A 13,723-nucleotide genomic window follows, 5' to 3' on the forward strand; every position below is an offset into this window, starting at 1 on the left:
CAAAGAGAATTCACATCAAAAATGTAAAACAAGTGGAAGCATCAATGAAAAGAACGTGAAACATGTAAAGCTAGATAAATCAGCAAGGCTTCACTTAAGTTATTGGGTGTAGTATGGATTGATGAGGAATTGAAGAAAGGAGACTGTGCTTAAAGATGTTGAGAGACATGAATTCAAAGGTGGCTGTTGGGGCTGGGTGATTAGGAGCTAGCCACCCTAGAAATCAGTGTGATGAGGGGGCTACAGGAGGACCTCATGTCATCAATCTCTAACACCTCTGAGAAGGGGAGTTCCAGCAAAATGCAATGATAAGCTATTTAAAGTTTACTGTTAAGGATATAACTGATGGAGGGGGCAGGGTTTAAAGAATAAAGCCTGGAATTGCAAACTGAGACTGTTGTGATAATATGAGCCAGGAGTAATGGGGCTCTAGAAGGGCTGAGAAGAGACTGAGCTGAAAAAAGACTGCGTTTGGCAACAGACAGGAAGGACAATGAGCTAATGAAGTTTCTGAAATTTCAAAGTTTATGTGAAGATTTGTGATCATTAAAGATGGAGATACCAATTGTTGGCTAAATGGAAGTCATTCTAGAAATCTAATGCTACAATTTCAGTAGAATAAACCCCTCTAATAAGCTTACTAAACACTAATCAATATTCCAGTACTTTTCTATGCATGCCAATAAACTGATTTGGTTAAAGGTCACAGAACGGCACCTAGTTAGGTGAATAGCCACGCTTCTATTTCCTCTCTCATTTGATTGATGTGGTCTCTTCATCTTCATCTGCAGTCTCAAAATTTGTTGACAGACTGTGTGCAGCCTTCAAACACATGCCGAAAGCAACAGCCATCAGTGGTTCACAGGAAATGTTCAGAGCCACAGGATGCCAACTGCCCCTTTGGTCAGCTGGCCAGCTGTGAGTCACGCCCCAAGCAGGACAGCAGAAGCGTCCCCTCCTGTCCTTGCAGCAGTGCTGGTGGGTTTCAGAGCTCTTCAAGTGCATCATCTCGCCCATGCAAAAGTTTCCTCAACTCTCCACTGTGCCAAGTCAGGGTGGACATCTACCCACAGGAGAACACCCATCAGGGAAGCCCAAAGACTAAGGTCTCTTTCTGTTCTCGTTTGTGCAGGTGATACAATGCAACCCAGGAAGAAGAGGAAGTGATCAGACACTTTTGCAAGAACTAAGACGAAAGAAAACATGAGAATTTTTTCCCATCTTTTTTTTTTTTTTTTTTCCTGGTAGGGGAAGGTGGTAGAGCAACATAGGAAAGTAGAAAGGACAGGGAATAATATATAAATTTTAAAAGAGGCTTATGAAGGTAGGGGATTAATTTGAGGACTTTTGGCTTTTGGAAACATTTGCCCCCACAACAATTCCTGCTCTCTCAGAATGTGTTACCTCTGTCTGACCTCTGGGGAGGATGGTCTGTGGTCAACGTCTCGCCGAAGGCCAAAGACACTTGTGTAAATGCGGTGTCAGGGAATGTTTAAAGAGAAAGGAACTTCGGGTCATCCACACTCTTCACAGAGAAGGAGCCTGAGGACCTAGACGGGAAGTTACCTCATGCGGCCAAAGCTTTAGTGTTAGAACCAAGACAACAACTTTTATCTCCCAGACCTGCCAACTCCCAGTCCTGGCCCATGTCTGAATAACCCCAATTTTCCTCAAAAGAAGCGCTTTAATAAGCTAGTTATTTTCATGGATTTCTCATCTATTTTTTTTCCTGTAAATGGAAATGTAGGAAGATGGCTGTTGCTAGCAAATTAACTGGGGCAATGAGAAAATAAGTTATAAAAATATTGGGAAATCTGTCCCTTTGTGAGCAAGCATTTGGGGCAAGTAAACACAGAACACAGGGACATTGTTAGAATCTCTTACATGGGAATACTGATTGATTCGTTAAATAAATGATCATTTTACTTGGGGAACAATCTGGATGGGAAGTGACATGATTATGACTGCTGAGACTGCTTTGGTACGAAGCACTTTGCTGAGTTGCTGTTGTTGTTCAGCTGCTCAGTCGTGTCCAACTCTTTGTGACCCCATGGACTGCAGCACGCCAGGCTTCCCTGTTCTTCACCATCTCCAGAAATTTGCTCAGACTCATGTCCATTGACTCAGTGATGCCATCCAACTCGTCTCATGGCTTAGGTTATGGTTTAAAAAAGCTGATTGTCAGCTGATTAACGAACGTATTCGTAAACCTGCTTTAATTTTCCTAGAGAATTTTTCTGGGTCTTTATTTTCAGACACATTTTATAAAGAACACAAATGATTAGTGGTAGGTAAACATGTCTGAGTCCATCTATACGCCAACAGACCCATATGGGCTGGGTGAATTGTACTTGGGCTTTCCAATCTAACATGATACAGGAGAAATATGGTTAAAATGGACACCAAGGGCGGTTTGATAGACTTAGGGAAGAGAGCAGCGTATTCCAATAGGGCAGGGAGTCCAGGGGAAGACCAGGACAGGCACCAAGAGACCCCCACTCCTCTTCAGTTATGCAAATATGAGCCTTGAGTCTTTTGTTCTGAATCTGGAAACACCACCTCCTTTCCCACACCAGCTGCTTCTTGACTGCTCCACACACCTGGTCTCAGCGGGAGCTGAGAAGCAGTTGTCACAGTGGAAATTCTCCAAAGGTGAAGCCCACAGGGGATCACCCAAATTTTCCACACCCCCCGAATGACTCGGGGCTGCATATTTCTCAGAGTCATAGTAAGCTCCTGCCTGGGATGAGCCTACAAATTTCTATTTGTGACTTCACTGTCCCCGGGACCAAATTAAACTCTGCTAGCTGCATGACTGGCCACTGTGCAGTAGCTAATCCAGCTCTAGAAATACCTCAGAATCATTCCCCAGTGAGCACAGATGTAATCACACAGTGCTTCCTTGACGCTGCTGTAGCTTAGGAAAGGAGAGTAATAGAACACCAGTCATGAACACTGATGAAACGCTCCTTAGAAAGGAGATAGTGTCAGCCGCCCACATAAAGCTGTGTGAGACCCTTAGTGGTTAGAGAACAATACGAACCAAATGATAACAATGAGAAAACTGGCAACAGTATTTGTACAGTGTCATGAATTTAGAGCCACTCTCACTTCCAAGACCTCGTTTTATCTTGGTGGTTGTTCAGTCGTTGGGTCATGGCTGACTCTTTGTCACCATGGACTGCAGCATGCCAGGCTTCCCTGCCCTTCACTATCTCCCAGAGCTGGCTCAGACTCATGGACTGGTCCCTACCTGTGCTTATACTCTGAAGTTGCTCTCTCCCACGTGACACCGATTTCGAGTTTGGGGAGAAGACTTGCCTTGTTTGCCTAAACAATACATTAGCTCCATCCTCCCTGTGAATGGGTCATCCGTTTCTCAAGCTATTTTTGGCTCCTCTGCACCTACTTGCTTGCAATACTTGTCATTACAGGAAGTCAGTTTCATACACTGTAATCCCCAAACGCCTGGTGCTGGCATGTGGAGAGTGCGGGGTGTGGGGGAGGGGGGTTGAGGAAAGAGTGAGGAGGCCAGTCTCCCAGAAGGCTGCCTGGCTGAGCGCTGAGCCCACCCCAAGTCCGGGTACCCCCACCCCAAGGGCACAAGTATCAGAAACCTGAATCCATATCCAGACTTTATTTTCCATTCTCATGTAGCTGATGGTTCTTTTCTTTTCTTTTTTTTTTTTAAATAAGAGCATTTGAGTAGGCAGCAAAGCCAGTCAGAACTGTTTATTTATAGCAGTGGATTTTCAATGCTGTATAAATTAGAAATCATTGCTGAATGAGGCCCGCGCCCACTCACACAGGCAGGGCCGCTGAGAGTCCTTTCACACAGTTTGACTGTACACAGTCTAAAACGGGAGAAAATGACATGCTCCGAGTCAAATGACGGAGTCACAGCGAAACTGCAAAGCAGAAAACCAGCAATTATTTTTCTCCAGCACAATATGGGGAGTACGACAGGTGCAATTATCCAATATTATTTAACAGCACCGGTTTGTGGTGTAGGGAGAAAATAAAGGTTTCTGTGTCGTGGAGAGAAAAAAAGGAAAAAGGAAAGAACTTGCCTCCAGCTCCTGTTTCTGTGGATTAAGCTGTGTTATGTAAATTGAAACTGGCCTGGATTCCAAAAAAGGAAGGAAGAAGCACCTGGCTTCCTCAGCTTGGCTCCCCGGAAGCTCCCCACTTGCGTCACCAGGAAAAAGACCCTTTCCTGGGGATCCTGAGCCTCCTTCTCAGAGGCAGTGGTTCCAGGTAAGACTGTGTGGAAGGCTGAGCTTCCTGAACTCCTGTCCCTTAGAGGGAAAGCGTCTCCAGCAATGATTCCTCCACCCTCAACTGAATTAAGATGCAGTAAAAGCGAAGGCAGACCACAGGAATAATTTTCACTCCCTTAATCAGATCTCCAAGATTTTGTCCTTCAGCACACTTTTATTTCCACTCCCAAGCCTTTCCGTTCTTGGCCATCCAACTTGGATGAGTTAGATGGCATCGTCAACTCAATGGACATGCGTTTGAGCAAACTCTGGGAGATGGTGAAGGACAAGGAAGCCTGGTGTGCTGCATCCATGGCGTGGCAAAGAATCGCGCATGACTGAGTGACTGAACAACAACAAACCTGGAAAGACCTCTCTTCTTCCAGCTATTATCAAATAAGTTGTCCTTTGTGGCTTCCAACTCTGAGTGTCACTTAGTTCTAAAAAGTTCTCTCTTGCCGGTCCAGGGCAGCGGGCTCTTCCTCTCAACTCCCACCGCAGGCCCCATCCCGCCTTCTAGGCTCTCCTTTTCACCTCTCCCTCTGGGATTCTGTTTCCATAACACTACGGAATGCTGAAAAGAACATAAGCATCAGAACCCCGTCAGACCTGAATTTAAATCCTGACTCCACCACTCAGTATTTATATAGAACCTGGGGAAAGTTTACTTTTCTGAGTCTTGGTTCCTTAAAATCATGTGATAATCCTGATCAAGTGAGATGATTTAAAGTGATGCATGCAAGTGTTTGGCATCCAAGGTTCCCTCCCCATTCCACCTCACTTAGCTGCAAACTCCTGGAGCCCATGTATTTGTCTATATCCCCCATAATGCCTAACTCCATGCCATGAGAAAGTACTGAAAATACATGCAGACTCACTTGAGGATTATTTACAACTTCCAAATTCTACAGGCCTAACCACCAAAGAGGAACTAAAAAGCCTCTTGATGAAAGTGAAAGAGGAGAGTGAAAAAGTTGGCTTAAAGCTCAACATTCAGAAAACAAAGATCATGGCATCTGGTCCCATCACTTCATGGGAAATAGACGGGGAAACAGTGGAAACAGTGTCAGACTTTATTTTGGGGGGCTCCAGAATCACTGCAGATAGTGATTGCAGCCATGAAATTAAAAGACGCTTACACCTTGGAAGGAAAGTGATGACCAACCTAGATAGCATATTCAAAAGCAGAGACATTACTTTGCCAACAAAGGTCCGTCTAGTCAAGGCTATGGTTTTTCCAGTGGTCATGTATGGATGTGAGAGTTGGACTATGAAGAAGGCTGAGCACCAAAGAATTGCTGCTTTTGAAATGTGGTGCTGGAGAAGACTCTTTCGAGTCCCTTGGACTGCAAGGAGATCCAACCAGTCCGTCCTAAAAGAGACCAGTCCTGGGTGTTCTTTGGAAGGACTGACACTGAGGCTGAAACTCCAGTACTTTGGCCACCTCATGCGAAGAGCTGACTCATTGGAAAAGACCCTGATGCTGGGAGGGATTGGGGGCAGGAGGAGAAGGGGACAACAGAGGATGCGATGGCTGGATGGCATCACCAATTCGATGCACATGAGTTTGGGTGAACTCCAGGAGTTGGTGATGGACATGGAGGCCTGGTGTCCTCCCGGGGAGGATAGGGAGAGTCGGACACGACTGAGCGACTGAACTGAACTGAACTGAATCACCAAATCACTTCCTTCTTTTCCAGAAGCTGAGAATCCTAGCATGAGATTCACTGTTTCATTTAAGATACTTTCTCCATCTTAAGTCCCAGAATCTTACTGACAATGGTGATCAAATTTTCACATGATACTGCAGTGGAAAGCATATGGATAGAATGGGACTTAGGACAAGTAAATTTTTATAAAGAAATAAAAAGAAAGATGAGGGAAGGCCTGAAGAATAAACATTGCATACAGGTGACTCTCCAGATTGGACTGTCTGAATGACAATGATTAACCCAAGGAGAGCCCACAGGATGCTAGGATTCAAGTCAGGGAGATTGACCTTTAAAAGGTGGGGGGGGAGGGCATCAAAAATAAATAGTGTTTAGCTCTGAATTTATTTTCCTTTAGGTGCCTGCCCACCTCTTCCTCACAGATGATACCTGCTGTCATTGAGGCTTGGTCTAGTTTAACTCTTACTTCATCATAGCTAAGACTTCTTCAGTCACTCCGTGGTATGAGTCTTCAGGGATGTTGGAAAGGGGACTCTGCCACCCAAATATCTTGCCAATGTACAAAAAACCTCCTTCACTAGAAATTAAAACCTTTCATTTTACAGGGAGAGACATATTGAACATAAACACTTCTGAGGCCTTCCCTGGTGGCTCAGATGGTAAGGAATCTGCCTGCAATGCAGAAGACCCATGTTTGATCCCTGGGTCAAGAAGATCACCTGGAGAAGGAAGTGGCAACCCACCCCAGTATTCTTGCCTGGAAAATTCCGTGGAAAGAAGAGCCTGGCAGGCTACAGGCCGTGGGGTCACAAAGAGTCAGATACAACTGAGCAACTAACACTTTCACTTCTTATGAGAGAAGTAACTTATTGACTTACACTCATCCATGTCCAATTATCAATGAAGGATATTTGATGATTTAAAAGTACGGTTTAATATGGCAAGAGGCATGCTTGGAAAAATAAAAATTGGGATATTGTAAGAAAAGGAGCAGTACAGAAAGAGTCAGCTACAGACTCAGAGGACAAACCTTACTAATCCACAGCGTTTTATCACATGGCTGCCAAGAAAGGACTGGCTGTGTGTCCTGTGATGCTCACCCCTCCTTCCGAGAGCTAATCTATGGCTGGAGCACCCCCAAATAGAGTAGACAGTGATCTCAGCCACTGATGGGTCAGAAAAACTCTGCATCCCTTTGAGGAAGCACGGCTGTGACCCACCACACTTGATGATTCCAGTCTTGACCAACTGGCTGCACTACAAGAATTTAAACTTGCTTTACGACTGGGGAGAGAACTCACTGCAGGGTTGTCACCATTCTTAAGAAGAGAGGAGACAGCAGAGACAAAAAGGGATCCCACTGGCTCCTGAAGCAATTATGATGCCTTCAGAAATGCATTTTACATCATGATCCAGTAGAAACACACACACACAAAACACACTTTTAATATGTATGATAGACCAATTTATTTTCTATCCTATTATTTTCTACTATTTGAAAGATTTTGTGATAATTGAATTGATTTCTTAATACAATAGCAATAGGGTTGCAAGCAATGAGTTGAACAACACTGTACTCCACCATATTGTGGGATTGATTCATTCACTCATTGAACGAGTAATTATAAAGTGCCTACTATGTGTATGAAAGTGAAAGTGTTAGTCACTCAGTCGTGTCTGACTCTTTGCGACTCCATGGACTGTAGCCTTCCGGGCTCCTCCGTCCATGGGATTCTCCAGGCATGATTACTGGAGTGGGGAGCCATTCCCTTCTCCAGGAGATCTTCCCGACCCAGGGATTGAACCCAGGTCGTCCACATTGCAGGGAGATTCTTTACTATCTGAGCCACCAGGGATACTTTGTGTATGGCCCTGGCCATGTGCACGCCGTAGCCTGACGACAGGAACGTGGTGGCCGTCATTGCATTAGGGCCTGGGGTGTGCGGCCTTTTATCTTGCTGCACCCCTGGGAATACAGAACCAAGCCTAGTTTTTCCAGCTCAGTCTGTTAGCAGCTGCTCTGCCAGGCTCAGCTCCTCTGAGATGCTGACAGGAAGAAGAGAAAAAACACTTCCACTGCGAGAGCTTACAAAACCTTCCGCTGAGGCTTAAGTCTGGCCTGAGCCAATATATTTGGTTACACTTTGGGGATTTGTTTTCACTCAACACTTAATTTTATTAAGATTCAAATGATGAAGTTAGATGACGCAGAGTTAGGAAAACATACTATACGACTTCTACCTTGCCAGGAATCTGGTACAGGATTCTGAGAACTCTCAATCTAGGCATGTTTTATTCCATTTGAAAAGTTTTCTAACTAAATCCTAAAATGCACTCACGTTGGACATTTTATGTACATGCATTAACGCAACTTGGCCAATTTTTAAAATCATGGAGTTAAATAAAATTCTTTTTACTGTGAAATAAGTTGCATTGGCACTGCCTGAATTTTCCCCTGTAGACTTCCTGTCATCGTGAACTTCCAGGGCCCTCATACCACCAAACCAAAAGGAAGAGGCCAAGAGATCTATCTGCACCCAATTCAGTCACAGCCACCTTGCTCAGCAGTGTGGGTAAGCCTCACATTAAGGGAAAGAAAAGATGGGTTGAAAAATATTCTTCCCAGTTACAGACGAACCTCTCCCGGGCCCACCTGGGGGCCATATTAGACCGTAGGCATAGAATGAATATAGGGGTTACTTGTGTGACTGTATCAACAATGATGAAGGGAGACTTTGCTGTCATTCTGGTGGGTTTAATGAAAAGGCTGTGTGCTCGTTCTGTGGCTGCTCATTAGGACAGAGATTGAGACTACAACTCTAGAAGCAGATGTCCAAGGATGAAAGCCAGCAAAGTCTAAGCTGTTTGTGTGTGCATGTGTTTATGTGTGCGTTACAGGAGTTGTGCTTGTACACCTGACATTCAAGGGCAGCAAGCCCCTTTCCCCTGGTTGGTGGGTGGAGGTGCCAGGGCAGGCAGCAATGCGACTTGTCCTTATTGCCTTCCTGCCTCTCCCCTTTCCCCCTCTACACGCATCACGCATTAGTTCACGCATCTCTCACACAGTCACCCTTGAACACCCTCCCCGTGCTAGTGGTCTCAGCCCCTAACATAGAATGTCATCAGATAAGTTGTTTATCCAGTATCTAAATAATCTTAATTAACATTTAGCTAAAACAAGAAGGGGATGACAGAGGATGAGATGGTTGGATGGCATCACCAACACAATGGACATGAGTTTGAGTAAGCTCCGGGAGTTGGTGATGGACAGGGAGGCCTGGCGTGCTGCAGTCCATGGGGTCGCAAAGAGTCGGACACAACTGAGCGACTGAACTGAACTGTCATTTCTAATTTGAATTATATTTACAATACAGATTCATTTATAGTTGCGATAACCCGGAAGTACTACATTACCTACTGAATTAGTTTCCTCGGGCTACCACAACAAAGGACCACAAAGCAGGCTAACTAAAAACGGCAGAAGTTTATCCGCTTACAGTCCCAGAGGCTGACAGCCTGAAATCAAAGTGTTAGGAGCGCCATGCGCCCTCAGAAGGCTCCAGGGAAGAATCCTCCCTTCTGAGGGCTTTTGATGATCCTCGGCTTGTGGCCACAACACTCCAATCTCTTCTTCCGGCTTCAAATGGCATTCTACTTTGTGTGTCTTTGTGCCTCTTACCTTAGAGAAAATCTGGAATCTGTGTTCCAATTCCCCTCTCCTTTCTTGTGTAAAGACAGCAGTTGTTGGTTTTAGGGCCCACCCTAAGTCCAGGATGATTTCATTTTGAGACACTTCACCGATCACAGCTACAAGGGTCCCATTTCCTGATAAGGTGACGTTGTGAACTTCCCAGTGTGCAGTAATATTGCAGAGATGCTGTTCAACCCAACACATTATCCCAGTTTTACAAATGAGAGAACTGAGGGGCACAAGTCGTTAGACATCAGATTTTAGCTTTTAATTTCTCTCTCTTGTCTGTCTTAAGCCAAGCAGTCACCAATAGTTTATACCTCTTTGAGTGCTTACTATAAAAATGGCCATTTACTATGCATTGACCATGTGTTATGCCATTTACTATGCATTATCATCTAGTCTACTGATGCCTTTGAACTGCGGTGTTGGAGAAGACTCTTGAAGAGTCCCTTGGACTGCAAGGAGATTCAACCAGTCCATCCTAAAGGAAATCAAACCTGAATATTCATTGGAAGGACTGATGCTGAAGCTGAAACTCCAATACTTTGGCCACCTGATATGAAGAATCGACTCATTGGAAAAGATCCTGATTCCAGGAAAGATTGAAGGTGGGAGGAGAAGGGGATGACAGAGGATGAGATGGTTGGATGGCATCACCGATTCTATGGACATGAGTTTGAGTAAGCTCTGGGAGTTGGTGATGGATAGGGAGGCTTGGCACGCTGCAGTCCATGGGGTCGCAAAGAGTCAAACATGACTGAGTGACTGAACTAAACTGATCTCTCTAGTCCTTCCCTGTCTGAAGGGCAGACATTATTACCCCAGTGTTAAGGATAAAGAAACAGGCTCAATGAGGTTGACGAATATGACCAAAAAAGAAAGTTACCCCTGAAAAATGGAGCTCAAGCCCAGCCTGGTCAGTTCAGGTGGCTCCTTTTCTTTACACCATGTAGCTTCTACCAAAGCTTGCTTCTGTTTCCTCTGTGATGTCTTTCCCTCATGATTAGTCCTTCCTGCTAACTCCTTGAGATCACTTTATACCCTCTGATATGACATGGGAATGTACAGGCCCCAGGAAAATCACATTATGGTGGAAAACTCTCTTTTCAGAGCTGGAGCAGCTCAAATGGCCATGAAAATGGGTTACATGGACATTGTGGGGAGCCTCATACAATGTTCAGCTCAAATGGCCATGGAAATGGCTCACATGGACATTGTAGGGAGACTCATACAATGTGGGGAGGTGGGGAAGGAAATATAGCTGACCCTTGAACAATGCAGGGGTTAAGAGTGACGACCTCGCCCACAGTGGAGAATCTGTGTATCTTGTATAGTCAGCCTTCTGTATCCGAGGTTCCTCTGTACTCATGATTCCACACCCATAGATTTAACCAACAGCAGATCATGCAGTACTGTAGCATTCACTACAGAAAAAAAATCCATGTAAAAGTGGACCTGTGCAGTTCAGATTTATGTTTCTCAAGGTCAACCGTAGTGCAAAGGGCTGTTGGAGCTGTATACAGAAGAGCTATTCAGTCTTGCCTGCATATTTGGAGTCATCTGGGAAGCTTATAAAAATACTTTTGCCCAGATCCCTCCTCCAGAAATTCCAAATTGTTCTAGGCTTTGGATTAGGCATTAGGAGTTTTAAAAGCACTTCTAGGTCATCAATGGGCAGCCAAAGTTGGAAACACTGATATATGGGAATCCTGTTTGAATATTATTTGGAAGTGGCAGCAGCTGAGGCCTAGTTGAATATAGTAAGTTTTGATTGCTTTAAACATGACCTGGGAGAGCCCCCGCCTTCTATCCTCACTGCCTTCTGAGGCCCTGCCATCCTAGCACCCGGCAGATCTGGAGGCTTCATTGACGGTCTGCTCTATTCGGATGCAGTATCAGAAGTGACTTGGGCAGAGTGCGGGACCAGCCTCTGAGGGTGGTTCACAGTCCTCTCCAGAGCTTTCTGGTGGGGTCTCCTCACAGCTGCCTGTAGATCTCATTGCGGTTCCCTAGCACAAAGCCCGCCGGCTAGAACCCAGAGGAGGCTCCTGTCGGGAACTCTGCGGGCAATCAGCCTTTGGATCTTAACTGCGGCACTGGCCTGCCTGGATCTCCAGCCTGCAGGCCCACCCTGCAGATTTCGGACCTGCCAACCTCCACAACAGCTGAGCCAACCTCCGTGAAACCTCTCTCTCTCTTTCTCTCTCCACCTACCCACCCACCCAGACACACACCCACGCAGACACACACCCACACACCAAGACACACCCACACCCACACCCACACACACCTCCACCCATTGGCTCTGCATCTCTGGAGAACCCTGGCTAACACACCCCTCTCTTCCCCTTCCCAGCCTCACTTCTTCACTCCTTGTCTGTGGCACCCCCTTCCCGCTCCATGCCTGCCCCTCATTCACTCACCCCTCTCTGATGACGCCTGCAGCCCCTGTGACTCACAGGCCTATAATAAGCCCTCAGCTTCCGTTTGACAAATTCTCCCTCCTCTCTTCATTCAAGAGTCTCCCCAGATCCCACATCATCCAATCAAGGAAACAACAGTCTGTCCTTCCTCGGATGAGTTCATTCAGTGGAACAGATTTCAGAAAAAAATCTAATGCATGAATGTTGCTTTGAAAATTGAATTCTGAGACTGTTCCACACACGACTGTAAGAGGCCTTGGTGTTTCAAATTTCTCTGCTTTAGGGGCCGGGCTGCAAGGGGCTGGGTGTGGACCACAGAGATTCATCCTTGGCACATTCTCACACATGCTAATGATGCTCACGAGGCCATGGCCTTGGGTGTGACTTCCTGACTGAGGTACTAAAGGCCACTGCCCTCCATGGCTACAGATTTTACAACCAACCTCACACCACCTCTGTCCATGTGACACTGCTTACCAGGTGCACTGGGTCAAAAGGAGTAAAGGGGTCAGGACAAATCCGTAAGCATATGTTCTCCCACCTTCTTTCTGGGGGCAAAGCCCATTCTTACAGCTCAGTTTAGTTCATGTCTGACTCCTTGCGACCCCATGGACTGCAGCACGCCAGGCCTCCCTGTCCGTCGCCAACTCCCGGAGTTCATTCAAACTCATGTCCATTGAGTAAAGGAGTCAGGAGTAAAGGAGTAAAGGGGTCAGGACAAATCCAAAAGCATATGTTTTCCTGCCTTCCTTCTGGGGCCAAAGCTCATTTTTACAAAAGTTCAACACAAATGATCAATATGTTACAATTACTCTGGAGCCTTGTCAACCCCACTTGTGCTTTACCTGCAGACCATTCCACAGTCAGAGGCCACTAGTATCTGAGATGAGAAGAATGAAGGGAAAGTGAAAGTTGCTCAGTCCTGTCTGACTCTTTGCGACCCCATGGACTATACAGTCTATGGAATTCTCCAGGCCAGCACACTGGAGTGGGTAGCCTTTCCCTTCTCCAGGGAATCTTCCCAACCCAGGGATCGAACCCAGGTCTTCCGCATTGCAGGCAGATTCTTTACCAGCTGAGCCACAAGGGAAGCCCGAGATGAGAAGAATAGCCATGGCCAAACCATGGCAGTTATTGCAGAAGCTCTGCAAGGGTCATCACGGCCCCCTGCACAGTGGAGGATGGAGGGCTGGGGGGCAGTATCCCTCCCTTTCCTACTGCACGTGCAGAGGGGCCTTGTGGTGCTGCTGCAGCTGCCATCACACCACACTCTCAGCAGGCATTTCAGGGCCTCATTGCAGGGGCTACTGAACACACTGCTCCACCAACGAGCTGCACTTTCAAAGGCTCCTAAATGGTCTGGGGAGAAGAATCCTTGGGTAGCCAGGGGATAAAGAAAACAAAAGTTAAGGGCATGGCAACCCACTCCAGTATTTTTGCCTGGAGAACCTTCTAGACGGGGGAGACTGGTGAGCTATATAGTCCATAGGACTGCAGAGTTGGACACAAACTGAAGCGACTTAGTGGACACACACATGCACACAAGCTCATATTATTGAGGCTGGTCTGAAAGACCATGAACTTCACAGGTAAGCAAAATTCAGTGAGTCCACAACATTTACCATCTTGGGTGACTCGTTCAGCCTTTCAGATCTGGGTTTCCTCCTATATAAATTG

At 46.0% G+C, this 13,723-nt stretch overlaps 1 protein-coding gene and 1 long non-coding RNA gene across 2 annotated transcripts in view; one reads left to right on the top strand and one right to left on the bottom strand.

Annotated features, from left to right (window-relative positions):
• ADTRP (androgen dependent TFPI regulating protein) overlaps positions 1 to 1,937 on the top strand; it is a 67,307-nt gene extending 65,370 nt beyond the window's left edge. Inside the window, exon 6 of the mRNA XM_061398863.1 lies at positions 1,133 to 1,937. Within this exon, the coding sequence (XP_061254847.1) occupies positions 1,133 to 1,167 (35 nt within the window). The 3' untranslated portion in view covers positions 1,168 to 1,937. The remainder of the gene's footprint in view (positions 1 to 1,132) is intronic.
• LOC133236702 (uncharacterized) overlaps positions 1 to 13,723 on the bottom strand; it is a 50,699-nt gene that overhangs the window by 18,103 nt on the left and 18,873 nt on the right. Inside the window, exon 3 of the long non-coding RNA XR_009732991.1 lies at positions 718 to 4,833. This is a non-coding gene — a long non-coding RNA (uncharacterized LOC133236702). The remainder of the gene's footprint in view (positions 1 to 717; positions 4,834 to 13,723) is intronic.

The sequence above is a fragment of the Bos javanicus genome, chromosome 23 (assembly GCF_032452875.1).
Source record: "Bos javanicus breed banteng chromosome 23, ARS-OSU_banteng_1.0, whole genome shotgun sequence".
Taxonomy (NCBI): domain Eukaryota; kingdom Metazoa; phylum Chordata; class Mammalia; order Artiodactyla; family Bovidae; genus Bos; species Bos javanicus.